Here is a 27,309-nt window from a genome sequence, read left to right as displayed (position 1 = left end):
CAGCAGTGACGATACGTGTGGTAGAATAACATTTTAAATCAGAATATAATAGACAATGATACTTTTCAAATAATACTTGAGTTTCGTATGATTGATAATGTTCATTAAAATAATATTCATTGATATAAGTAGTAATTAAGATTAATATATGTACAGATTATATTGGACGTATATACTTTATAGCAGCGCTTCATACTCAAACTGCATCCACGCTATACAGCATGGGACTTAATATTATTCTAGCATGGCTTTGATTACTATGCTACAAAGTAATATTTACCAGTAGCTTGATTATTATGTAGCATAGTAAATATTAACAGAAGAATGGTAATTATTCCCATACTACATAGTATCGATTCCTATGCTTTAAAAAATAGGACTAGTTGCCATGTAGCATGTTAATTATTACCATTCTCTTCTCTCCGTGCAGGAGTTGAATATTTCTCTTCTAGAGTGTGTTTCTGAACACGCCCGTAGTGGTACTTTGGAAAAAATTTTAGTACGCGTCTTTATTCCAGGCGAATAAATTTGTCTCTCAGTGTAGTAGGACCGATGTGCAGCCGACGAAAAAGAGTAAGATGTAGTACCTTTTACAACCACGTAATCGATGACTGACTCTTCAAGTTACCATCTTGAAATGCACCACCAGTGGAAAGTGATCTGGAATAAAAATGATAAATTATCAGAAAATGATTAATATAGGAAAATGATATTATTTTGAACAAAAAAAATTATTCAATTTACCCGATGGGATGTACCGATTAGGACAGCCCACTATTATGTTATCATGGAACCACTGATCATGTATAGGACCATAGAATCCTATTGGTCTCATATTAGATGTTCCATAAAAAACAAAATCGATCATCGCCCTGAAGCCATACCTGAAAAAAAACAAACAATTATTTTATTTATTTAAAAAAATTAACATAGTGATAATTTTATTGATTTACTTACGTATAATATGTATACGGCATATATTCTTCAGGACAGGCCGATGAAAGATTCAGCGAATGGTGGGCTACTTCGGCAGATTCCGGATTTCCAAAAATTGTATTAACGGCTTTTTTGTAATCCAAATTTCGAAAATCCGGATGATCTATAGCGAGCTGACCTTGTGTTAAAAACTCATACACACCTGAAAAAAGCAAAAGCGTAAATATTAATAATTCAGGACACCCTAGTAATTAATATTAAATTCTTAATATTTTTGAAACTGAACTTACCAGAATCTGTTTTAGAGTTGAAATCTCCACAGAGCAATAGCTTGATGTCAGAAGAAGCGAATGTCTTATTATCCGCCTGTTCGGATACGGAACTCACTGTTTCCAACATTCTTTCTATTTCTCTGGCGAGCATCATTGCCTGCAAAACTTTGACGTCGCAAAACTCCGGATTCCAGTGCAAATGTGTATTTGCCACTAAGATTAGCTGCTCCACATCTGATGAGTTTTCTGGAAGACCTAAAGAGTAAATTAGAGTTTTATTAAGTTATAATGATAGCGAATTTATTGTAAATGCTACAAATTTGAAAAATCGCAAAAACTTACCATCTTGCCATGCTGCGGCTGTGGTTTTCAGCACGGCAAACAGCCCAATGTTGTCACGAATCATCACCCGATTGAGCATGTCTTGACAACCTGCGTTGTTCTTGATAGCCAATTGGTTGAACTCGATCAACTCTTGGGATACCAGTGTAAACCTGAAAAAAAAAAATTCATAAATGATTAATGAATATAACTATAAGCCAACACAACATTATTAATTGTTTAAATTAAAATTATAAATTAAAAACATACTTTTCGGTCTTCCAAAAAATCGCGCAACCGTCTACAAGCCGCCGTTTGGTATCTGACATTGTTCTTGCCCGAGATTTTGGGGCAAAAATGCCAATATACCCTTTAGTTTCGAGCTTCGGCGAAAAGAATTCAAGAAACGCCTCCATCTCGACTTCCTGAAGGCAGATCACATCGCATTCATAGTCGTTAATTTCATTTATGATGCTCTGCCCACGGGTTTCCCAGTCGAGGTATTCTTTAGGGCAATACGGATACATTCTTGGTGCCGCGTATGAGCTACTCAGAACGTTGTAACTCATCACCGAAAATGTACCTGAAAAAGATAGAAAAATTCATTATTTATTTGATATAATATTTACACGGAAAATAAATTGTAATAGTGGCAACAACAACTGGAGTTCCATTTACCACAGGCTGTAGTATGATATAAGACAACTCCAAATTGTGGTTAGATTTACTGCAATATTGTAGTTAAGCGTCTACTATCGAAAAAAGTAAGATATGTCACAGCATGCGATATTTGTAATTCCAACTGTAGTTCAATTTACTCGATATGCGGTTACGGTAAAAATAAACATTATATAACCTAAAAATATTATAAATTATTTTTAAAAATCACTTACTGAGTTATTTATATATACTAAACATGGTAATTATTTACAAAAAGGGTCCACCCATGCTGGGCCATGTTAAATTTTTTTGGATCAAATTGATCAATTTTTTTTTAAATTGCTCGTTTTTTTATGTACTTTTCAAAAAAAAAAAATATATTCATAATTATCAAAAAAGATGAAATAGAAATTTTATCCAAAAACATGAAAGCCAATTTTTTTTCCAACTTTTAAGGCTGGGCCGCACCTAACGAAATTTCGAATTTAAGAATTCTAATTATTTATTAAATAATTATGATAACAGCAATTTTCTTAGCTTCCGACTAAAAGCAGAAGACGAACTTCTTCGAAAGATTTTCATCATAGGAGTCCCATAAATATTCGAAAAGTAATTAGAATTCTTAAATTCGAAATTTTGTTAGGTAAGTCCGAGCCTTAAAGGCAAAAAAGCTGTCGAAATCTTTATTTTTTGTTCTCATGACATTTTTAACTTCCCGCTAAGAAAATTGTAAATTTTCAAAAATTCGGGAAGTTATTGGTTTCGGTCCGATTTACGAAAATCAAATTTCCATCAGATGTCGACGTTTCGAGGTCCTAGGAAGCTATCCTGACTAATTTCACGATGATGTCCGAGTGTATGTATGTGTGTACGTACGTACGTACGTACGTATGTATGTATGTAAATATTCATAACTCTTGAACGGATGAACCGATTTTGATCGTTGAGGTGTCATTCGACGCGGCTTGTTAATGTCTTGAAGCCGTAAAAATTTGAACTTAATCGGTAGGGTGCGTTCAGAGATTTTTCAAAAATAAAATTTTTTCGAAAACGTTTTATTTGGATAACTTTTAATTTGCTCGATGGATTGATTCCAAAATCTAATCAGCTCTAAAACTCTATAAGCCGCGTCGAATGCCACCTTAACCATCAAAATCGGTTCATTCGTTCAAGAGAAACCGTTGACGAAAGAATTCAAAAAAAAATTTTTCCTTGGTTTTTTTGAAATTTCTCAAAAACGGCTAAATAAATCAATTTCAAAATTTGATCAGCTTTAGAACTTGATGAAACGCGTCGATTGCCACCTCAACCATCAAAATCGGTTAATTCGTTCGCGAGATATCGTGGGAGAAAGAAATGCTAAAAAATGTATTTTTACAAAACAATGGCATACAAAAGTATTTACGAGCTCGAAGAGCTCGAAAATATATTCACAATAATGTTTTCGAGCTCGTTGAGCTCGAAAACAGCGGGAAGTTTTGGGGCTGGCCCGCAGGGTCAACTGACAGACCGATTTTTTTATTATAAATGCGCCGTAAGAACAAGCAGAATAAAAAAATCTTCCGTTTCACTGAGATATTGATAATCAATTATTTAATTTTCAATAAATTGTCAGTTGATTATTTATTTATGAGACGCTGTAATAAACGATCAACCCCAAAATGGCGAAATAGCGGGAACCCGTCCTTCTGTAGTACTCTCAACGCCCGCCTGGAGTATTGGTTACTGCAATGTGCAGTAGAATTAACCACAAGATAGGAGTAAATTTAACTTATTAACTTAGTAAAGTTTGACGCACATTTAGTAAGTGTTATCATTTATCGGATATTTTTAACTACAAATATTTACTGCAATCTCGTAGTAAATGATACTACATATTATTTTCCGTGTATCATTTTGCTATTATAAAAAAATAATATTTTGTTCATTTTTACTTACACGATGGCCCCGATTCTTCCAGGATTGGCGTTGAATAGAACATCCATGGCCTCTTAGCAGGTGGAGAAGTATATTCTGAAAGTTAGTAAAAAAATATGAATAATGGTGCAAAATCATAATTTCGGTAGGTATGAACCAATCAAAAAAAATTTTTTGTAAATACTCAAGATATCCCAAACAAAAATTTGACCTAAATTCAGCGGCCGCTTTAACTGTTTTTTTTTCATAAATAAATTAGATGTAAAATGAAATATCTCGAAAACTATTAAGAAACTATCAAGACAAATAAGTATCTTCGGGTTTAGAATTTACTAACAAATAAAATGAGTCTTGGCGGATATCTCTACGATGAATAGAGTTGCTGAGATAAAAATTATTGAAGCGCAAAAAACGAAAAAGCGCGTCATTTTGCACGCATGCGAATGAACAACGGCTGTAATCTAGCAACAAATCGATGATTAAAATTTTTTTTCTGTAAGTAAATCATACATTTATACCAGAAAAAAATTTTACTTTTCGAAATAATTTTTTTGAATTTCAATTTAAATTCTTGAAATTAGTCAGAATAGCTTCCTAGAACCTCAAAACGTCAACATCTGATAGAAATTCGATTTTCGAAAATCGGACCGAAACCAATAACTTCCTGAATTCTTAAAAATTATCAATTTTCTTAGCGGAAATTTAAAAAATCACTGTTTGACGAAGAAATAGTCAGAAAAATGGGAAAATAATTAAATTACGACATGGATAATTTTGTTTGAACATTTACCGAAACAATTATGGGTAATGATAGTTAAAAAAAAATTTTTAGTTTCGAAATTTTGTGAAATTTATAAACAAGAAGAAAAAAAAAGCAAAATTTTTTTTTTAAACACTAATTTCAAAAAGTGGTTCGGTTGGCACTCAGAATTAGCGAAAATTCACTTATTTCACTTATTCATGTTCAGAGAGTGTTCAAGACCACCGAAAATTATGATTAAGGGCTCATTCGATTCGAAATAGCGTCTATAAAAATTGTCAAAGTAGAAATTTGGGGCCGGCAAAAATTGTAAAAGTTATAAACAATTTAGTAAAAAAAAAAAAAAAAAAGTGGTTTGATTATTTGCAAATATTTCAAAAAGTTATTCATTCATATAAGTGCTTTTTTCATAATTAATTGAATAATTGAGTTAGTGATTTGTTCAGAAGTTCAATATGTTTATTGATTAGTGGAGAACAAAAATGACTTGAAGTGTTCTAATTGTATCCCCAATAGTTTATAAGATATTTGAACTGAAAAGTCCCAATAAGATTTATTTCTAAGGATTCTATAAATAATCATTATTTTTATCAAGCATCTTTTTCCCAAAAAAAAATTTTTTTTAATCTTATTAACAATTCATTTGTTCATAACAATTATTTAAGCAATGCAATTAAAAATTTTTTTAAAATTATTGTTATGTAGTTTTAGCAATAAAAAAAAAAAAATAATCAACAAAATAGAAAAAAAAATTTCTCGATTGCTTTATTTCATTAAAAAATTGGGGTAAAAATTTTTTTTCGGTGGATAATTATTTATTTATGTTTAGAAAAGACCAATTTTTTTTCATTCGCTGATATTTAATTTTAATCCGTTAAAACGATTTTTTTTTATCATGCTATTGATTCGATCGACGGGAGTGCACGCACCACTATATCCGTTTTTTGTCTCATTTTCACCGCTAAATTAAAAAAAGTTTCGTAAATCCAAAAATACACGACTCTTAATGCTCATTTGCAAAAAGAAAAATGTACGATAAAAGTTTCAAGGACATTTTTTTTTTTTCCTTTCTATTATACTAGAAATTCAAATTTCGCTGGTGACGTAATTCGGTGGTGTTAAAATACCGGTGTCAAAGCGGTGTAAACTGCGACCGCTCAGAGTATTAACTTTAAAAAACTTATTAAACGCAAAAAATATTTTCACACACGCACACCCACTCAATCACGCGAGCGTACACGCGCACATACACACGCGTGCACATGAAGCACACTCACACACATGCAAACATACGCACACTGTTTAACTGTAGTGATCGAGTAAGTAAAAAATTCCCAAAGCAAGTCGGAAAAATAATTTTTCGTGTGAAGAGATTTTTTCGAAAAGTTAATGTCATAGATTTTACAAAAATTTGTTAACTAATTTTTTTTAAACAATAGTGTTAATTTCATGCAAAAAGTTCACGATATGATAAGTAATTTTTTTGAATCATAAAATGTGCAATCGTTTGATTCTTACATCTTTTAGACGGTTTTTTAAAAATTTGTCAACTAATTTTTTATCAATAATGACATTAACTTTTAAAAAAAAATTCCTCCATACGATAAATTACTTTTTCAAATCATGAAATTAGCAATCGTTTGATTCCTACATCTTAAAGATGTTTTTTTTCAAATTTGTTAACTAATTTTATATAAACAATAACGTTAACTTATCTACTAAAGTTATCTGCAAGATAAGTTCTTTTTTGAATCATAAAATTTTCAATTGTTTGATACTTTAATTGTAGGAACGATTTTTTAAATTTATTAACTGATTTTGTATAAACAATGGCGTTAACTTTTTGAAAAATATTTTTCACACGATAAGATATTTTTTCGATTCAGAAAATTTGTAATTGTGCTAAAAATGTGAAAAAAATATAATATCATTTCACTAGAGATGTATATTTTCAAATAAATAATAGGTGCTGGGTGGACATGAATTTAAACTAAAAGGTGATTATACCGTTTAATACACTGTAAAAAGAGCGGTGTTAAAAATGGACTCGTTTTAACTCCACCCGGTGTAAAAATGAAATTACACCGGTGTAGGGGGAGTAATACACCGGTGTTAAAAATACCGTTGTTAAATCGGAGTAACCGGTGTAAAAGTGGGGTAACAGGTGTAGAAGTGGAGTAATGTCGGTGGAAAAGCGGGGTAAATTGCATCCGCTTGGAGTATTAACTTTAACGATTATAAAACACAAAAAAATGTCAGTTCTTTATGAAAATTAAGAAAAAATATCATTTATTAACAAGTATAGTGATCGAGTAAGTAAAAATATTCATAAAGTAAAATATTTTAACACCGGTCTAGAATATTTACACCGGTGGCGGCGTTATTTTAACACCGGTCTAGAATATTTACACCGGTGGCGGCGTTATTTTCACACCGCTTTCGGGGGTAAATTTAACACCGATAATTTTAACACCTACACCGCTTGGACTTACCCCGGTGATTTTTTACAGTGTAGAATCATTAATTTAATATAAAAATTTCTAAACACATACCTGTATTTTCTAGTTGTATATTGCAGTAACTTTTTTTGATGTTTTCTGCGATGAGGTGATCGTATATTTCCATAGAAGGATTCATTTTTTCACACTATTTTTGCACCACAACTTTACTCACTGATGTCACAAAAGCAAATAAAATATCTGATGCTGTTGAAAATATTTTAAGGTTTTCTATCCCCACTTCTTAATGAGAAACTCATTATAGAGTAGGCAAAATTATTGTATAGTAAATAACCGAATGCATTTAATTATAATGACAAAATTTTATTATAGATAAAAACACATTGTATTGAAAGACTCTGGTGCTCATATTTTCGTTGTCATTACCTCATAAATTTAAATGAGTATTTGGATAAAAGTTCAATAGTATAACGCACTTAAGTGTTATTTATTTTTGTCGTTTTACCTAAATTTGTAAATTTAATCCGGAGGGTAAATGAGTGTTTAAGCCCAATGGACCGGAGTCTCTATTGTCCCGTTAGTAAGCTGATACCTGAAGTACCCATACAGGAGCTGCCAGAGTCGAACAACGGGCCCCTACTTGGCCCAGCACTGGGGAACCTAGCTTTGGCACACCTATATTGGCCCAGGCTTGGGCCAGGACTGGGTAACCTAGCCTTGGCCGTCCAATGGCAAGCCAGACTTGGGCCAAGACTAGGTAACCTAGCCTTGGCCGTTACAATGATTACCCGGGCTTGGGCCAAGACTGGGAAACCTAGCCTTGGCCGTCCAATGGCAACCCAGACTTAGGCCAAGACTGGGTAACCTAGCCTTGGCCATCCAATGGCAAGCCAGGCTTGGGCCAGGACTGGGTAACCTAGCCTTGGCCGTTACAATGATTACCCGGGCTTGGGCCAAGGTAGGATTACCCAAGTTTGGATATACCCATGGTTTATACAAGTAGATCATATAAATGTACCAGTTCAACGTTAGTAGGTTCGTCCAGTAGCTACCGTTCGGACCCAGTAATCAGAAGGACGGCAGTTCGCGCCCAGAGTCCAGCAGAATTTCCACCGAATTTTTTTCACATCATTTACCTCCCTTAAATAATTAAAACGTTAATGATCATGAATTCTACGAGGTTAATAATAATAAATTTTTTTTAATTAAATTTATTCGTTTCCTGGAAGCCTGGGCCAGGTCTGGCAATCAAGCATGGGCCAGGTCTGGTAACCAAGCATGGGCCAGGTCTGGCAACCAGGCTTGGCCCGAGATTATCATTCCAGGCTTCTACCAAAGCTGGGCCAAGACTGGCTTGCAAGCCTGGCCCAAGGTTCTACAAAGTTGGGCCAAGTCTGGGCCAAGCTTGGGCCCGTGTTACTTTCCTCTCTGGGTAATGTTCTTACAGTTGATGATTTAAATGTTAGTATTTAAAATGCAATTAAACTCAAAAGTTTTATAACAATACTACCTTTAGAACTTCTTGGTATAATTATTAGTATATGTATTAGAAATAAAGATCTATGTTCAATTCTTTTAACAAGCTACAATTTCTGTTAAAATTAGTTTTAGGTTTAGAGTATTAATTTTCGTCATAATGCAAATTTGTGATGGCAAGAAATAAGAAAAATCCATGAATTTTCTAAATTTTTACATGCTTTTCATTATGATTCTGTAAATGTGGGCAAAGTAGGACACGGAAAAAAATTATTTTCTCATAAAAATTTTTATTCTTATTTTTATAGAACATACGTTTAGAAATTCAAATTGTTGAGCGGAAGGCTATTCTTCCGATTAGATCCCCCTGCCGATTTCGCTCTAATTTCTCAGAGACTTTCCTTTTGGGTTCAATAACAGGAATTAATATGATTTTTCCACCAGCGATATCCAAAATCGAGAGAAAGAAGTTTTTTAAATTTTTTAATTCTTAATTATTTATTTGTTTTTTATTTCATTATTCGAATGTCTCGTATTTAATAAGGACATTTTGTAGTTAAGTCAAATAATAATAAATTACTTAATTTGTGTATTGATGATTGCCAAAATCGAGAGAAATCAAAAATTCAATTCTGTCGATCAAATTTATTCTTAATAATAATACAATTTTTAACAATTAATAAATTTAATAGTAATCGATAACGAATAATAAATTACAAATTTTTTTTCAAATAAAAAACAATTTTTGTTTTGTCATAAACTAAATTATATATGTCATAAATTTAATTATAAATGAAAATCTTTTTTTTTTTTTTTTATTAATTATGTATTATTTTGAAATTAAAATTAATCTGTTTATCAAGGCTTATGATAATAATAGAAAAGTCGTATTTAACAAAATTACACATCTATTAATTTATCTTAAATTAAATCCATTAATTAATTTTAGGTAAAGAATATACATAATTTATGTCATCAATTAAAGCATAGAATGGTTTTCATTTTTTTTTTTTTTCGACATCTCTTCGCCATAACGATTCATTTAGATAATCGATCATATATTCATGATGGAGCCCCCACCACTGCGCAATTTACTTTTCAAATGCCTCCAAGAAGCTTCAATATTTTGAGTATGAGCCCCATCTTCAGGATTTACAAAATTTTTTGAATGATTGACCGTGTTATGCAAGTAACCATAATTTACTAAATTAATTTTGTCATATGAATGATATCAAAATTTTTAATTTCAATGTTAACAACAATAATGCAATACGGTAATCAATAATTAATTAATTAAACTAGGTTCGAATTTTTACTTCCTGTCAAAACTTTATATTATATTAGAATTCAAAAAAATCAAGAACTAGATTACAGCGCCACCATACCTCAAATTTAATACTTGTATTATTAGCAGTAAAATTAAAAAAAAACTTATACAGTATTATTTTCACTGACGAAACAATACTCTGAAAAATCAGCGCTATACTATCACGAATAAACTAATTATTTATTATTATTATAAACACAACAATACAGTGAAAAATCAGCGCTATACTATATCACGATGATACCCAAAACGATAACGAAAGCCTGTAATACTAATAATAATTATATTAATAATAAATAAATAATCAATAAATAATAATAATAAATAAAATTCATTGTTGTGTTTATAATAACAAGAAATAATTAATTTATTCGTGATAGTATAGCGCTGATTTTTTATTATCGTTTTGGGTATCATCGTGAAAAAATCATATGTACTTTTGTTATTTGGCTTATAAGAAATAAAAATTAACCAAATTAAAGTCAATAAAAAAAATTTAATAAAATTATTAGAAAAAAATTAGAAAAAATTGAAAAAATTTTTTTCTTTCGATTTTGGGTATCGCCGGTGAAAAAATCATATGATATCATACAGGAGCTGCCAGAGTTGAACGAAGGGGCCCTCCTTGGCTCAGCACTGGGGAACCTAGCTTTGGCACATCTATATTAGCCCATGCTTGGGTCAAGAATGGGTACCTAATCCTGGCCATCCCAGCCATTACCCGAGCCAGGGCCAGGACTGGATAACTGAGCCTTGGCCGTCACAATGATTATCCGAGCTTGGGCCAAGACTGGGTAATCTAGCCTTGGCCATTTAATGGCGACCCAAGCTTGGGCTAGGACTGGGTAACCTAGCCTTGGTCGTTATAATGAATACCCGGGCTTGGGCCAAGACTGGGTTCTCCTGTCGTGGTCATCCAATGGAAACCTAGACTTGGGCCAGGACTGGGTAACCTAGCCTTGGCCGGCCCAATGATTACCCGAGTTTAAGCCAAGACTAGGTTCCCCTGCCTTGATCATTCAATGGCAACCCAGACTTAGGCCAAGGTAGAATTATACAAGTTTGGGTATACCTATAGTTACCCATCCTTGGGCGAGAATTGGCTAACCCAGGTTTTTTATTAATTAATCAATTAACTATTATGGTTTTTTAAATTAATAATTATTTATTTTTGAATTTAAATAAGTTTTGATTAATAAATATTTCAACATTCCGATTAAAATTATTTACAACTAATAATTAAGACATTTTTTAGTTCGTTATTCTTTGCAATCAACAACCGTAATTTTATAATTTTACTTATAAAAATTAATTTAATTAAGAAATAACTTATGAATTTTTATAACAAATGTTATTTTTAATAATGGTGTTAGAGCAAGATAATTAACCTGGGTTCTTGATAAATAATCAATTAAATTTAATCAATTTTATTTTTAAAAATTATGTGATTATAATATAAATAATGGGAAATTATTTTTTTTTTTTTTCTTAATTAAAAATATTAATTCAATTGCTCGTTATATTTCATATAACCGAGTGGTTGTAGTAAAATGAATAAGTAGATCATATAAAAATTTCAATTCAACATTAGTAGGTTCGTCCAGTAGCTACCGTTCAAACCCAGCAATCAGAAGGGCGTCAGTTCGCGCCAGAGCCCAGCAGAATTTTCACCGAGTTTTTTTCACGTTATTTACCTCACTTAAATAATTTAAACATTAATGATCACAAACTCCAGTAGGTTAATAATAACAAAATTTTTTTTAATTAATTTTATTTGTTTTTTCGATGCATGGGCCAGGTCTGGCAAGCAAACATGGGTCAGGGCTGGCAACCAAGCTTGGCACGATGTTATCCTTTCAGACTTCTACCAAGGCTGGAACAAGGCTGGCTTACAAGTTTGGCCCAGAGTTCTACATAGTTGAACCAAGCCTGGGCCAAGCCTGGGCCCGTTGTACTTTCCTGTCTGGGATCCCATGTTATTGGACCCAAAAAGAAGGTCTCTGAGAAATTAGATCAAAATCGGCGGGGGGACCTAATCGGAAGAATAGCCAATTTTTCTTATGCAAGGCAGTATCCGGCTATGTGAAACTGGTTCTTTTTGTTTTTTTTTCTTTATTATGAGATTATTCTACACCGTAAAAAAAAATTTGAAAATTTATTTTTTTCCATTTACCTTACATTTACTGAATAACTAACGCGAAAATGAAAGGTATTCCGAAAAAAATTAATTTTTTCATTTTGGTAATTACACAAATTAAGGAACAAAACTTGTTCCTCTAATTGTTTTGTAAAACTTTGAGCAATCAGCCCGGACTAACGGTTTAATGGATCGATTTGAAAATTTCCAGGACTTTCGGGGGTACATTAGGCTGTAAAATCTCTTGGCAACATTGCCCTTTTAATCAATATTCTCAAAGCAGCAGTTGATTAATTAAAAAACCATAAAAAATCAATTTTTTGTAGGTTCTTCGAATGGATATTAAAGATGAAAAATTCTTCTTTATATTTTTTATTAAATCGAAAATAAAGCTTGTGGAAGATTTATTCGAGTTTCTAAAGCTGCCCTCAAAATTACTGTGCGGCCATTAGTTGCTGAGATAAAAAAAAACAATTTTTTTAATTTCCCGCTGAGAAAATCGACGATTTTAGAAAAATTCGGAAAGTTATAGGTTTCACCCCGATTTTCGAAAATCGGGTTTTCATCATATGTCAACATTCGAAGGTGCGAGGATGCTATTCAGACATTTATAGAGCGAGGTCTGTATGTGTGTGTGTGCCCATACAGGAAGCCCCAGAGTTGAACGACGGGGCCATGTCTGGGACATTGTTGGGAAGCCCATCTTGGCAAACCTATACTGTCCCATGCCCGGGCCATAACTGGGTAATTAGTCTTGGCCATTCCAATGACCACCCAGGCTTGGGCCAAGACTGGGTAACCTAGCCTTGGCCAAGCCTAGAGTCACCCTAACTTGGGCCAAGTTTGCGTAACCGAACCTCGGCCGTCGGATGGTAACCCTAACATGGGCCAAGACTGGGTAACCTAGCCTTGGCCAAGCCTAGAGTCACCCTAACTTGGGCCAAGTTTGCGTAACCGAACCTCGGCCGTCGGATGGTAACCCTAACATGGGCCAAGACTGGGTAACCTAGCCTTGGCCAAGCCTAGAGTCACCCTAACTTGGGCCAAGTTTGCGTAACCGAACCTCTGCCGTCGGATGGTAACCCTAACATGGGCCAAGACTGGGTAACCTAGCCTTGGCCAAGCCTAGAGTCACCCTAACTTGGGCCAAGTTTGCGTAACCGAACCTCGGCCGTCGGATGGTAACCCTAACATGGGCCAAGACTGGGTAACCTAGCCTTGGCCAAGCCTAGAGTCACCCTAACTTGGGCCAAGTTTGCGTAACCGAACCTCGGCCGTTGGATGGTATCCCTAACATGGGCCAAGACTGGGTAACCTAGCCTTGGCCGAACCAATGATTACCCGAATTTAAGCCAAGACTAGGTTCCCCTGCCTTGATCATTCAATGGCAAGCCAGATTTGGGCCAAGGTAGGATTATTCAAGTTCGGCTATACCTATAGTTTCCCATCCTTGGGCCAGAATTGGTTAACCCACATTTTTTATTAATTATTCAATTAACTCATTATTATGGTTTTTTAAATTAATAATTATTTATTTTTGAATTAAAATAAGTTTTAATTAATAAATATTACAATATTGCGATTAAAATTATTTACAACTAATAATTGAAATATTTTTTAATTCGTTGTTATTTGCAATCAACAACCGTAATTTTATAATTTTAGTTATAAAAATTAATTTAAGTAAGAAATAACTCATGAATTTCTACAATAAATGTTATTTTTAATATTGCGGGTGGTAGAGCAAGACAATTCAACTGGGTTCTTGATAAATAATCAATTAAATTTAATAAATTTTATTTTTAAAAATTATGTAATTATAATAAAAATAATACGAAATTATTATTTTTTTTCTTAATCGAAAACATTTATTTAATTGCTTTTTATATTTCATAAAACCAAGTGGTTGTAGTAAAATGAATAAGTACAACATATAAAAGTTTCGGTTCAACATTAGTAGGATCGTCCAGTAGCTACCGTTCAAACCTAGAGATCAGAAGGACGGCAGTTCGCGCCCAGAGCCCAGCAGAATTTTCATTGAGTTTTTTCACATCATTTACCTCACTTAAATAGTTTAAACGTTAATGATCACAAACTCTATTAGGATAATAATAATAAAATTTTTTTTAAATTAAATTTATTTGTTTTGTCGATGCATGGGCCAAGTCTGGCAAGCAAGCATGGGCCAGGTCTGGCAAACTAGCATGGCTCAGATCTGGCCACCACGCATGGGCCAGCCTTGGCAATGATGCCTGGGCCATTGGTAACAACCAAGCCTGGTACCCTGTTATCATCCCAGACTTTTGCCAAAGCTGGGCCAAAGCGGGTTTACAAGCATGGGCCAGAGATCGACAGCATTGCGCCAAGCGTGGTCCATATCTGGCCCCGTCGTATTTTCCTGTATGGGTGTGTGTGTGGGTGTGGATGTAAACCTCTCATATCTTTTTGATGAATGAACCGATTTAGATGGTTCTTGCGGCATTCGAAAGATATCTTCTGAACTTAGATTTTCAGAAAATTTTAGATCATTTAGTCACATAGACTCTGAGATATGTAAGAAAGACGAACGAAAAAAAATCGTTTTTTTTTAGATATTTTGAAAATTGTTGAATCGATCAATCCCAAAATCTAATCAGCTCTAGGACTCGATAAAATCATTCGATTGCTGTCAAGAACCTCCCAATCAGGTAATCCGTTCGAGAGATATCGTCAATGGGATAATAAATGTTAAATCAATATCTGCTTTTTTCATTGAATAACATCATAATTACTGAACAAAATCCTCAAAACTAATATGTTCTTCTTTATGTAAGTCATTGGAAGTGACTGCCTAAAAATTGTCATGTTTGCTGGTATCACGATATACTTACACAATATAGATACAACGTATCATGTGAATAATCATTTTTGAGCTAATTATTGAACATAATTGTGAACAAATATAAAAAACGCTCATTCATTAATTATTTTAGATTCTAAATTTGTTAACTTTCACATAAAACGGAATTCCGAGTTAACTCAATTACTGTCATTTCACTTAAATATAACTTTTGCATAACCGAAAATATACAGGACAGTCTTAAACAATGAAATTGGGAACGGTTTGAATAAGCAAAAAAACCTAAAAATTGAATCAAAAAATAAAAAAGTAAAAAAAAAAAAAATTTCTGGATTTTAAACGAATTCGATGAAGTTGAATTTTGTTGTAAGGAATTTACATGAAAAAAAATTATATTTTACAGGTTTATTGGATACAAAAGAAAAAAAAAAATTTTTAGTAGTTTTTATCATAAAACAAACGTCATTAATATTTTTCAACTGACAATTGATTTTTGAAAAAGTTTACCAAAAAGAATTCAAAGTAACGCTTAATTATATTTACAGAAGTGATTTTGGAATGTTTAAAAACCATTTAAAATATAAAATCTTCTTTTATAAAATTTGGGGGATACCCCCTTTTGCCCCCCCCCCCTTCCCCTATAAGTCTATACGTGATTAGATCTGATCAGACATAGCTAATATAAATTCATGTATTGGCAGGGTGCGCGGCGAAAACGACATCTGTCGACCGCATTAAATCATCCTCAAAAAGCACAGAGAGAATATGGAAAGTTTTTATAAACAAATAATTAAAATTTTTAAAGATTGCGAAATATATGTGTGATACCACATTTGAAAGGTGGAAAAATATAGAGTAGATTGTACTGAAAAGAATAAGTATAAAAAATTTTAATAAATACAAAATAAATATCATTTTAAACAGCATAAGGTTAGCTTGTAATAATAATAATAACAACAATAATAGTCATAATAACAAATGAGTTAAAATAATTATAATTATAATTTTCTAAAGTTAAATTTATTAATTTGCATTAAGTAAAGAAATTAAAGTGATTTTAATTATTCGTAATTTTAAATTTTAAAACTCAATAATTAAAAATACTTTGTGTTAAAAATTTGTAATTTAAAAAATTCCCCGTAATAATTTTTAGCCGAAGATGAACATCATGGATGGAAATGTATAAAACTTGCAATTACTATTTCTGTCAGTATTTTTGCAATTAACAACACAACTTCTTGTTCTTATTTTTTAACACTGCTTTCATTTAACTATTCACAAGGCAAGTGCGATTTAACGCGTATTTCGTCCACTGCAGGCGCTACAATAGATTCGATTGTCCCCACCCTATACTCCGCACCCTGCCAATAGTCGTGCATAAGTTTATATATATGATTGGATCTGATCAGACATGACTGATATAAACATGTATGTAGTTATACATGTCTATGTATGATTAAATCTGATTAGACTTTATTGATATGAAACCTATAAATATTTAATTACATATATAGTTCCAATAAAATATATATATATATTAAATAATGTCAACTATCAACTTTTATTATTTGAAAATAGTTAAAGAAATATACTTATTGCTACGATTTGTTATTAGTTAGGTTGAGTTCCTATCCTAATAATAGTTGATTTAACTACTTGATTTTTGTTGTGACTATTAGACTCTTATTGTAGCGATAACTAAAATTAAATAACAAAAGAATTATAGTAACTTCAACTATTTTTTTAAAGTCATCTGAACAATAAATAGTTATCATAACTATTTAAATTTATTACACCAACTAAATTAAAATAGTTGTCTCTTTTTAGTTGTAGCAACTACTGAGATGTTTCTCAGTGTATCTGTTTCAGGTATATTTTCGGTGATGAGTTACATGGTTCTTAGTAGCTCATACGTGGCACCGGAAATGTATCCGTATTACTCTAAAGAATACCTTGACTGGGAAACCCGTGGGCAGAGCATCATAGGTGAAATCAATTACTATGAATACAATGTGATCTGCCTTCAGGAGGTCGAGCTTGAGGTGTTTCTCCAATTCTATTCGCCGACACTGAAAGCTAAAGGGTATGACGGCGTTTTTGCCCCGAAATCTCGGGCAAAAACAAAATCAGATGCCAAACGGCGGCTTGTACATGTTTGCGCAATTTTCTGGAAGACCAGAAAGTATGTTTTTAATTTATATTTTTAATGTAAATAATTAATAATGTTGTGTTAGCTTATAGTTATATTTATTGATTATTTATGTATTTCTTTTTTCCAGGTTTACACTGATATCCCAACAGTTGATCGAGTTCAACCAATTGGCTGATCATGAGAAAAAAAATTAATCGTTTTTTTATAATTTAACTATTACTTTGTTGGCTTATTTGGGGCTAGTTGAGCAAGGCGCGCTCAATGCATTGAATGCGTGCCGAGCGTTGGTCTAACAAGGTATATATTGAACCTATATACACAATTAAATATTTATAGGTTTCATATCAATAAAGTCTGATCAGATCTTATCATACATAGACTTATATATAACTACATATAAGTTTATATCATTCATGTCTGATCAGATCTAATAATATAGAGACTCATACATAATTATATATAATTTTATGTATAACCATGTATAATCATATATACTCATATATAATCAGACAAAATCATTTTTCATGAGGATTGGAATCATTCCTATGCTACATTGGAATTATTATAATTTCGATGAAGTCGCTTCCAATTGAAGGTATTAAGGTTAATATTAAAATAAGGTTTTATAATTAAAAAATTAGGTTATTTAATTAATAATAAATGAATGTTTTATTGATTTAAAAAATTTTTAAATAAAACAATAAATATTAACATTAACATATTTTAACATGGATTAGTTTTATTAGAAAAATATAATAAATAAATTATTTATTGAAAACACACTTAATTAATATTTTATTGTGAGTAAAATTATGAATTATGAATTATTAATGCAGAGAAAGTTATAGCATGGGACTTAATATTATTCTAGCATGGCTTTGATTACAATGCTACAAAGTAATATTTACCAGTAGCTTGATTATTATGTAGCATAGTAAATATTAACAGAAGAATGGTAATTATTCCTATACTACATAGTATCGATTCCTATGCTTTAAAAAATAGGACTAGTTGCCATGTAGCATCGTAATTATTACCATTTTCTTCTCTCCGTGCAAGAGTTGAATATTTCTCTTCTAGAGTGTGTTTCTGAACACGCCCGTAGTGGTACTTTGGAAAAAATTTTAGTACGCGTCTTTATTCCAGGCGAATAAATTTGTCTCTCAGTGTAGTAGGACCGATGTGCAGCCGACGAAAAAGAGTAAGATGTAGTACCTTTTACAACCACGTAATCGATGACTGACTCTTCAAGTTACCATCTTGAAATGCACCACCAGTGGAAAGTGATCTGGAATAAAAATGATAAATTATCAGAAAATGATTAATATAGGAAAATGATATTATTTTGAACAAAAAAAATTATTCAATTTACCCGATGGGATGTACCGATTAGGACAGCCCACTATTATGTTATCATGGAACCACTGATCATGTATAGGACCATAGAATCCTATTGGTCTCATATTAGATGTTCCATAAAAAACAAAATCGATCATCGCCCTGAAGCCATACCTGAAAAAAAACAAACAATTATTTTATTTATTTAAAAAAATTAACATAGTGATAATTTTATTGATTTACTTACGTATAATATGTATACGGCATATATTCTTCAGGACAGGCCGATGAAAGATTCAGCGAATGGTGGGCTACTTCGGCAGATTCCGGATTTCCAAAAATTGTATTAACGGCTTTTTTGTAATCCAAATTTCGAAAATCCGGATGATCTATAGCGAGCTGACCTTGTGTTAAAAACTCATACACACCTGAAAAAAGCAAAAGCGTAAATATTAATAATTCAGGACACCCTAGTAATTAATATTAAATTCTTAATATTTTTGAAACTGAACTTACCAGAATCTGTTTTAGAGTTGAAATCTCCACAGAGCAATAGCTTGATGTCAGAAGAAGCGAATGTCTTATTATCCGCCTGTTCGGATACGGAACTCACTGTTTCCAACATTCTTTCTATTTCTCTGGCGAGCATCATTGCCTGCAAAACTTTGACGTCGCAAAACTCCGGATTCCAGTGCAAATGTGTATTTGCCACTAAGATTAGCTGCTCCACATCTGATGAGTTTTCTGGAAGACCTAAAGAGTAAATTAGAGTTTTATTAAGTTATAGTGATAGCGAATTTATTGTAAATGCTACAAATTTGAAAAATCGCAAAAACTTACCATCTTGCCATGCTGCGGCTGTGGTTTTCAGCACGGCAAACAGCCCAATGTTGTCACGAATCATCACCCGATTGAGCATGTCTTGACAACCTGCGTTGTTCTTGATAGCCAATTGGTTGAACTCGATCAACTGTTGGGATACCAGTGTAAACCTGAAAAAAAAAAATACATAAATGATTAATGAATATAACTATAAGCCAACACAACATTATTAATTGTTTAAATTAAAATTATTAATTAAAAACATACTTTTCGGTCTTCCAAAAAATCGCGCAACCGTCTACAAGCCGCCGTTTGGTATCTGACATTGTTCTTGCCCGAGATTTTGGGGCAAAAATGCCAATATACCCTTTAGTTTCCAGCTTCGGCGAAAAGAATTCAAGAAACGCCTCCATCTCGACTTCCTGAAGGCAGATCACATCGCATTCATAGTCGTTAATTTCATTTATGATGCTCTGCCCACGGGTTTCCCAGTCGAGGTATTCTTTAGGGCAATACGGATACATTCTTGGTGCCGCGTATGAGCTACTCAGAACGTTGTAACTCATCACCGAAAATGTACCTGAAAAAGATAGAAAAATTCATTATTTATTTGATATAATAATATTTACACGGAAAATAAATTGTAATAGTGGCAACAACAACTGGAGTTCCATTTACCACAGGCTGTAGTATGATATAAGACAACTCCAAATTGTGGTTAGATTTACTGCAATATTGTAGTTAAGCGTCTACTATCGAAAAAAGTAAGATATGTCACAGCATGCGATATTTGTAATTCCAACTGAAGTTCAATTTACTCGATATGCGGTAACGGTAAAAATAAACGTTATATAACCTAAAATTTTTATAAATTATTTTTAAAAATCACTTACTGAGTTATTTATATATACTAAACATGGTAATTATTTACAAAAAGGGTCCACCCATGCTGGGCCATGTTAAATTTTTTTTGATCAAATTGATCAATTTTTTTTTAAATTGCTCGTTTTTTTATGTACTTTTCAAAAAAAAAAAATATATTCATAATTATCAAAAAAGATGAAATAGAAATTTTATCCAAAAACATGAAAGCCAATTTTTTTTCCAACTTTTAAGGCTGGGCCGCACCTAACGAAATCTCGAATTTAAGAATTCTAATTATTTATTAAATAATTATGATAACAGCAATTTTCTTAGCTTCCGACTAAAAGCAGAAGACGAACTTCTTCGAAAGCCTTTCATCATCGGAGTCCCATAAATATTCGAAAAGTAATTAGAATTCTTAAATTCGAAATTTTGTTAGGTAAGTCCGAGCCTTAAAGGCAAAAAAGATGTCGAAATCTTTATTTTTTGTTCTCACGACATTTTTTTTATTATAAATGCGCCGTAAGAACAAGCAGAATAAAAAAATCTGAGATATTGATAATCAATTATTTAATTTTCAATAAATTGTCAGTTGATTATTTATTTATGAGACGCTGTAATAAACGATTAACCCCAAAATGGCGAAATAGCGGGAACCCGTCCTTCTGTAGTACTCTCAACGTCTGCCTGGAGTACATGTTACTGCAATGTGCAGTAGAATTAACCACAAGAAAGGAGTAAATTTAACTTATTAACTTAGTAAAATTTGACGCACATTTAGTAAGTGTTATCATTTATCGGATATTTTTAACTACAAAAACATTTACTGCAATCTCGTAGTAAATGATACTACATATTACTTTCCGTGTATTATTTTGCTATTATAAAAAAATAATATTTTGTTCATTTTTACTTACACGATGGCCCCGATTCTTCCAGGATTGGCGTTGAATAGAACATCCATGGCCTCTTAGCAGGTGGAGAAGTATATTCTGAAAGTTAGTAAAAAAATATGAATAATGGTGCAAAATCATAATTTCGGTAGGTATGAACCAATCAAAAAAAATTTTTTGTAAATACTCAAGATATCCCAAACAAAAATTTGACCTAAATTCAGCGGCCGCTTTAACTGTTTTTTTTTATAAAAAAATTAGATGTAAAATGAAATATCTCGAAAACTATTAAGAAACTATCAAGACAAATAAGTATCTTCGGGTTTAGAATTTACTAAAAAACAAAATGAGTCTTGGCGGATATCTCTACGATGAATAGAGTTGCTGAGATTAAAATATCGGTGTCAAAGCGGGGTAAACTGCGACCGCTCAGAAAAGTGGTTTGGTTGGCACTCAGAATTAGCGAAAATTCACTTATTCCACTTATTCATGTTCAGAGAGTGTTCAAGACCACCGATAATTATGAGTAAGGGCTCATTCGATTCGAAATAGCGTCTATAAAAATTGTCAAAGTGGAAATTTGGGGCCGGCAAAAATTGTAAAAGTTATAAACAATTTAGTAAAAAAAAAAAAAAGTGGTTTGATTATTTGCAAATATTTCAAAAACTTATTCATTCATATAAGTGCTTCTTCCATAATTCATTGAATAATTGAGTTAGTGATTTGGTCAGAAGTTCAATATGTTTATTGATAAGTGGAGAACAAAAATGACTTGAAGTGTTGTAATTGTATCCCCAATAGTTTATAAGATATTTGAACTGAAAAGTCCAAATAAGATTTATTTCTAAGGATTCTAAAAATAATCATTATTTTTATTAAGCATCTTTTTCCCAAAAAAAAATTTTTTTTAATCTTATTAACAATTCATTTGTTCATAACAATTATTTAAACAATGCAAGTAAAAATTTTCTTAAAATTATTGTTATGTAGTTTTAGCAATAAAAAAGAAAAAATAATCAACAAAATAGAAAAAAAAATTTCTCGATTGCTTTATTTCATTAAAAAATTGGGGTAAAAATTTTTTTTCGGTGGATAATTATTTATTTATGTTTAGAAAAGACCAATTTTTTTTCATTCGCTGATATTTAATTTTAATCCGTTAAAACGATTTTTTTTTATCATGCTATTGATTCGATCGACAGGCGTGCACGCACCACTATATCCGTTTTTTGTCTCATTTTCACCGCTAAATTAAAAAAAGTTTAGTAAATCCAAAAACACACGACTCTTAATGCTCATTTGCAAAAAGAAAAATGTACGATAAAAGTTTCAAGGACATTTTTTTTTTTTTCCTTTCTATTATACTAGAAATTCAAATTTTGCTGGTGACGTAATTCGGTGGTGTTAAAATATCGGTGTCAAAGCGGGGTAAACTGCGACCGCTCAGAGTATTAACTTTGAAAAGCTTATTAAACGCAAAAAATATCTTCACACACGCACACCCACTCAATCACGCGAGCGTACACGCGCACATACACACGCGTGCACATGAAGCACACTCACACACATGCATACATACGCACACTGTTTAACTGTAGTGATCAAGTAAGTAAAAAATTCCCAAAGTAAGTCGGAAAAATAACTTTTCGTGTAAAGAGATTTTTTCGAAGAGTTAATATCATCATGGATTGTACAAAAATTTGTTAACTAATTTTTTATAAACAATAGTGTTAATTTTATGCGAAAAGTTCACGATACGATAAGTAATTTTTTTGAATCATAAAATGTGCAATCGTTTGATTCTTACATCTTTCAGACGGTTTTTTAAAAATTTGCTGACTAATTTTTTATCAATAATGACATTAACTTTTAAAAAAACATTCCTCCATACGATAAATTACTTTTTCAAATCATGGAATTAGCAATCGTTTGATTCCTACATCTTAAAGATGTTTTTTTAAAAATTTGTTAACTAATTTTATATAAACAATAACGTTAACTTATCTACTAAAGATATCTGCAAGATAAGTTCTTTTTTGAATCATAAAATTTTCAATTGTTCGATACTTTAATTGTAAGAACGATTTTTAAAATTTATCAACTGATTTTGTATAAACAATGGCGTTAACTTTTTGAAAAATATTTTTCACACGATAAGATATTTTTTCGATTCAGAAAATTTGTAATTGTGCTAAAAATGTGAAAAAAATATAATATCATTTCACTAGAGATGTATATTTTTAAATAAATAATAGGTGCTGGGTGGACATGAATTTAAACTAAAAGGTGATTATACCGTTTAATACACTGTAAAAAGAGCGGTGTTAAAAATGGACTCGTTTTAACTCCACCCGGTGTAAAAATGAAATTACACCGGTGTAGGGGGAGTAATACACCGGTGTTAAAAATACCGGTGTTAAATCGGAGTAACCGGTGTAAAAGTGGAGTAAAACCGATGTAAAAGTGGGGTAACAGGTGTAAAAGCGGGGTAAATTACATCCGCTTGGAGTATTAACTTTAACGATTATAAAACACAAAAAAATGTCAGTTCTTTATGAAAATTAATAAAAAATATCATTTATTAACAAGTATAGTGATCGAGTAAGTAAAAATATTCATAAAGTAAAATATTTTAACACCGGTCTAGAATATTTACACCGGTGGCGGCGTTATTTTCACACCGCTTTCGGGGGTAAATTTAACACCGATAATTTTAACACTTATACCGCTTGGACTTACCCCGGTGATTTTTTACAGTGTAGAATCATTAATTTAATATAAAAATTTCTAAACACATACCTGTATTTTCTAGTTGTATATTGCAGTAACTTTTTTTGATGTTTTCTGCGATGAGGTGATCGTATATTTCCATAGAAGGATTCATTTTTTCACACTATTTTTGCACCACAACTTTACTCACTGATGTCACAAAAGCAAATAAAATATCTGATGCTGTTGAAAATATTTTAAGGTTTTCTATCCCCACTTCTTAATGAGAAACTCATTATAGAGTAGGCAAAATTATTGTATAGTAAATAACCGAATGCATTTAATTATAATGACAAAATTTTATTATAGATAAAAACACATTGTATTGAAAGACTCTGGTGCTCATATTTTCGTTGTAATTACCTCATAGATTTAAATGAGTATTTGGATAAAAGTTAAATAGTATATCGTACTTAAGTATTATTTATTTTTGTCGTTTTACCATAATTTGTAAATCTAATCCGGAGGGTAAATGAATGTTCGAGCCCAATGGACAGAAGTCTCTATTGTCCCGTCAGTAAGCTGATACCTGAAGTAATGTTCTTACAGTTGATGATTTAAATGTTAGTATTTAAAATGCAATTAAACTCAAAAGTTTTATGACAATACTACCTTTAAAACTTCTTGGTATAATTATTAGTATATGTATTAGAAATAAAGATCTATGTTCAATTCTTTTAACAAGCTACAATTTCTGTTAAAATTAGTTTTAGGTTTAGAGTATTAATTTTTGTCATAATGCAAATTTGTGATGCGCAAGAAATAAGGAAAATCCATGAATTTTCTAAATTTTTATATGCTTTTCGTTATGATTCTGTGAATGTGGGCAAAGTGGGACACGGAAAAAAAGCATTTTCTCATAAAAATTTTTATTTTTATTTTTATAGAACATACGTTTAGAAATTCAAGTCGTTGAGCGGAAGGCTATTCTTCCGATTAGATCCCCTTGCCGATTTTGCTCTAATTTCTCAGAGACTTTCCTTTTGGGTCCAATAACAAGAACTAATATGATTTTTCCACCAGCGATATCCAAAATCGAGAGAAAGAAGTTTTTTTAATTTTTTAATTCTTAATTATTTATTTATTTTTTATTTCATCATTCGAATGTCTCGTATTTAATAAGGACATTGTAGTTAAGTCAAATAATAATAAATTACTTAATTTGTTTATTGATGATTGCAAAAATCGAGAGAAATCAAAAATTCAATTCTGTCGATCAAATTTATTCTTAATAATAATACAATTTTTAACAATCAATAAATTTAATAGTAATCGATAACGAATAATAAATTACAAATTTTTTTATAAGCAAAAAAACCATTTTTGTTTTGTCATAAATTAAATTATATATCATTTCGAAATAATAAATACACTTATCCAAAAAATTAAAGGAACAAGAAAATTTTATAAATTTTTTAGTGATTTTTGGAAGGCTGTATTTTCGTGAAAAATGGTCGTATCGAAAACATTAAAAAAGCAAATTGAAGCTTGAAATCTCTAGTTTGAAGATCTTCCAGCAAAATATTTTTTTGAGCCACGGTTTTTGCGGAATCATAAGAAAAAGGTCGAGACAAAATTTTTCTAAATTTTTTGGTTTTGTTTTTTAGGTCTACGGGGCCGGGAAAAATTTTTTCCAAAAAACGAATTTATGGCTCGTTTAGGAAATTTATTCAGCTACAATTTGCTTTTCTCTGTACGACAATTTGCTGCTGAGATATCAGCCTTCAAATGAAAAAGGATCCTTTTGTCTTTGAGTATTGATATCTCAGCAAGTAATGGTCACACAGTAATTTAAAGGGCAGTTTAATAAACTTGAATAAATTCCCTACAAGCTCCATTTTCGATTTTTTCAAAAAAAAATTTTTTTTCATCCTTGATATCCATTTGAAAAACCCACAAAAATGGTCATTTTCTGGTTTTTTAGTCAACTCATCGCTACTCTGCAAATATTGATAAAAAAAATAATGTTGCCAGGTAATTTTACAGCTTAATGTACCCTCAAAAACCCTGGAAATTTTCAGATTGATCCATTGAACCGTTTGTCTGGTCCGATTGCTCAAAGTTTTACAAAACAATTAAAGGAACAAGTTTTGTTCCTTAATTTGTGTAATCATTACCAAAATGAAAAAATTAATTTTTTTTGGAATTTCTTTCATTTTTGCGTTAGTTATTCAGTAAATGTAAGGTAAAGAGGAAAAAAAAAAAACATTTTCCAAAAAACGAGACCAAACAAGAATTTTTTTCAATTTTTTTTTTTATGTTTTATTCGGGGGGTTATTTTTTTTTTTCGTTTTTCGGAAAAAAATTTTTTTTTTTTCTTTACCTTACATTTACTGAATAATTAACGCAAAAATGAAAGAAAATCCGAAAAAAATTGATTTTTTCATTTTGATAACGATTACACAGATTAAGGAACAAAACTTGTTCCTTTAATTGTTTTGTAAAACTTTGAGCAATCTGACCGGACAAACGGTTCAATGGATCAATCTGAAAATTTCCAGGGTTTTTGGGGGTACATTAAGCTGTAAAATTACCTGGCAACATTATTTTTTTTATCAATATTTGCAGAGTAGTGATGAGTCGACTAAAAAACCAGAAAATGGCCATTTTTTAAAGGTTTTTCAAATGGATATCAAGGATGAAAAAAAATTTTTTTTTTTTTTAAATCAAAAATGGAGTTTGTAGGGGATTTATTCTAGTTTATTAAACTGCCCTTTAAATTACTGTGTGACCATTACTTGCTGAGATATCAATAATCAAAGTCAAAAGGATCCTTTTTCATTTGAAGGCTGATATCTCAGCAGCAAATTGTTGTAAGAGAAACAAAAAAAAGCAAATTGTAGCTGAATAAATTTCCTGAACGAGCAATGAATTTGTTTTTTTGAAAAAATTTTTCCCGGTCCCGTAGACCTAAAAAACAAAATCAAAAAATTTAGAAAAATTTTGACTCGACCTTTTTCTTATGATTCCGCAAAAACCGTGGCTCAAAAAAATATTTTGCTGGAAGAGCTTTAAACTAGAGATTTCAAGCTTTAATTTGCTTTTTTAATTTTTTCGATACGATCATTTTTCACGAAAATACAGCCTTCCAAAAATCACTAAAAAATTTATAAAATTTTCTTGTTTCTTTAATTTTTTGGATAAGTGTATGTTACACGTAGGTTCATCAAAAGCATTAAGAGGTAATAGCAATAAGATCCAAGATGTGTGTAGATACCCGGGTCAAAAATAAAACTTGATTTAGGCTCGCTGCACCTTATTTTCTTTTGAAGTTATCGATTTGCCGACAATTTTTTGCTAAGATCTCGACTTCTTCGGCTTGAATTAAATTTTTTTTGAACTTTTTGAACTTTTTTCATCTTAGTTT

At 31.5% G+C, this 27,309-nt stretch overlaps 4 protein-coding genes across 4 annotated transcripts; all 4 read right to left on the bottom strand.

Moving 5' to 3' along the window:
• Nucleotides 1-533: 533 nt before the first annotated feature.
• LOC130676566 (CCR4-NOT transcription complex subunit 6-like) lies at nt 534-1,351 on the bottom strand. The gene is made up of 4 exons (XM_057482885.1): nt 1,227-1,351; nt 958-1,138; nt 745-884; nt 534-660 (listed from the first exon to the last, which is right to left on the bottom strand). Exons 1-4 carry the CDS (start codon nt 1,333-1,335, stop codon nt 620-622), a joined length of 471 nt encoding a protein of 156 aa, XP_057338868.1. The 5' UTR covers nt 1,336-1,351; the 3' UTR covers nt 534-619.
• A 140-nt stretch (nt 1,352-1,491) lies between these two features.
• Nucleotides 1,492-7,503, bottom strand: LOC130676375 (CCR4-NOT transcription complex subunit 6-like). The gene is made up of 3 exons (XM_057482527.1): nt 7,419-7,503; nt 1,800-2,112; nt 1,492-1,702 (listed from the first exon to the last, which is right to left on the bottom strand). Exons 1-3 carry the CDS (start codon nt 7,501-7,503, stop codon nt 1,492-1,494), a joined length of 609 nt encoding a protein of 202 aa, XP_057338510.1.
• A 10,609-nt stretch (nt 7,504-18,112) lies between these two features.
• Nucleotides 18,113-19,235, bottom strand: LOC130676432 (CCR4-NOT transcription complex subunit 6-like). Its single transcript, XM_057482622.1, has 4 exons — nt 19,111-19,235; nt 18,842-19,022; nt 18,629-18,768; nt 18,113-18,544 (listed from the first exon to the last, which is right to left on the bottom strand). Exons 1-4 carry the CDS (start codon nt 19,217-19,219, stop codon nt 18,504-18,506), a joined length of 471 nt encoding a protein of 156 aa, XP_057338605.1. The 5' UTR covers nt 19,220-19,235; the 3' UTR covers nt 18,113-18,503.
• Nucleotides 19,236-19,375: 140 nt separating this feature from the next.
• Nucleotides 19,376-24,057, bottom strand: LOC130676374 (CCR4-NOT transcription complex subunit 6-like). The gene is made up of 3 exons (XM_057482526.1): nt 23,973-24,057; nt 19,684-19,996; nt 19,376-19,586 (listed from the first exon to the last, which is right to left on the bottom strand). The coding sequence occupies exons 1-3, from the start codon at nt 24,055-24,057 to the stop codon at nt 19,376-19,378; spliced, it is 609 nt and encodes a 202-aa protein (XP_057338509.1).
• Nucleotides 24,058-27,309: the final 3,252 nt, after the last annotated feature.

Source organism: Microplitis mediator, chromosome 10, assembly GCF_029852145.1.
Source record: "Microplitis mediator isolate UGA2020A chromosome 10, iyMicMedi2.1, whole genome shotgun sequence".
NCBI lineage: Eukaryota > Metazoa > Arthropoda > Insecta > Hymenoptera > Braconidae > Microplitis > Microplitis mediator.
The sequence above is the reverse complement of the archived record's forward strand: the minus strand, read 5'-3'. Positions and strand labels throughout refer to the sequence as shown.

Excerpts from the sequence above, each read along its gene's own strand:
- LOC130676566 (XM_057482885.1), bottom strand. The coding sequence starts at position 1,335 with ATGTTGGAAACAGTGAGTTCCGTATCCGAACAGGCGGATAATAAGACA. Across the intron at positions 1,139-1,226 it reads CAACTCTAAAACAGATTCTG|GTGTGTATGAGTTTTTAACA; the intron begins GTAAGTTCAGTT and ends TGCTTTTTTCAG. Across the intron at positions 661-744 it reads TAATCGGTACATCCCATCGG|ATCACTTTCCACTGGTGGTG; the intron begins GTAAATTGAATA and ends TTTTTATTCCAG.
- LOC130676375 (XM_057482527.1), bottom strand. The coding sequence starts at position 7,503 with ATGAATCCTTCTATGGAAATATACGATCACCTCATCGCAGAAAACATC. Across the intron at positions 2,113-7,418 it reads TATACAACTAGAAAATACAG|GTACATTTTCGGTGATGAGT; the intron begins GTATGTGTTTAG and ends TATCTTTTTCAG. Across the intron at positions 1,703-1,799 it reads ATTTTTTGGAAGACCGAAAA|GTTTACACTGGTATCCCAAG; the intron begins GTATGTTTTTAA and ends TTTTTTTTTCAG.
- LOC130676432 (XM_057482622.1), bottom strand. The coding sequence starts at position 19,219 with ATGTTGGAAACAGTGAGTTCCGTATCCGAACAGGCGGATAATAAGACA. Across the intron at positions 19,023-19,110 it reads CAACTCTAAAACAGATTCTG|GTGTGTATGAGTTTTTAACA; the intron begins GTAAGTTCAGTT and ends TGCTTTTTTCAG. Across the intron at positions 18,769-18,841 it reads ATGCCGTATACATATTATAC|GTATGGCTTCAGGGCGATGA; the intron begins GTAAGTAAATCA and ends GTTTTTTTTCAG.
- LOC130676374 (XM_057482526.1), bottom strand. The coding sequence starts at position 24,057 with ATGAATCCTTCTATGGAAATATACGATCACCTCATCGCAGAAAACATC. Across the intron at positions 19,997-23,972 it reads TATACAACTAGAAAATACAG|GTACATTTTCGGTGATGAGT; the intron begins GTATGTGTTTAG and ends TATCTTTTTCAG. Across the intron at positions 19,587-19,683 it reads ATTTTTTGGAAGACCGAAAA|GTTTACACTGGTATCCCAAC; the intron begins GTATGTTTTTAA and ends TTTTTTTTTCAG.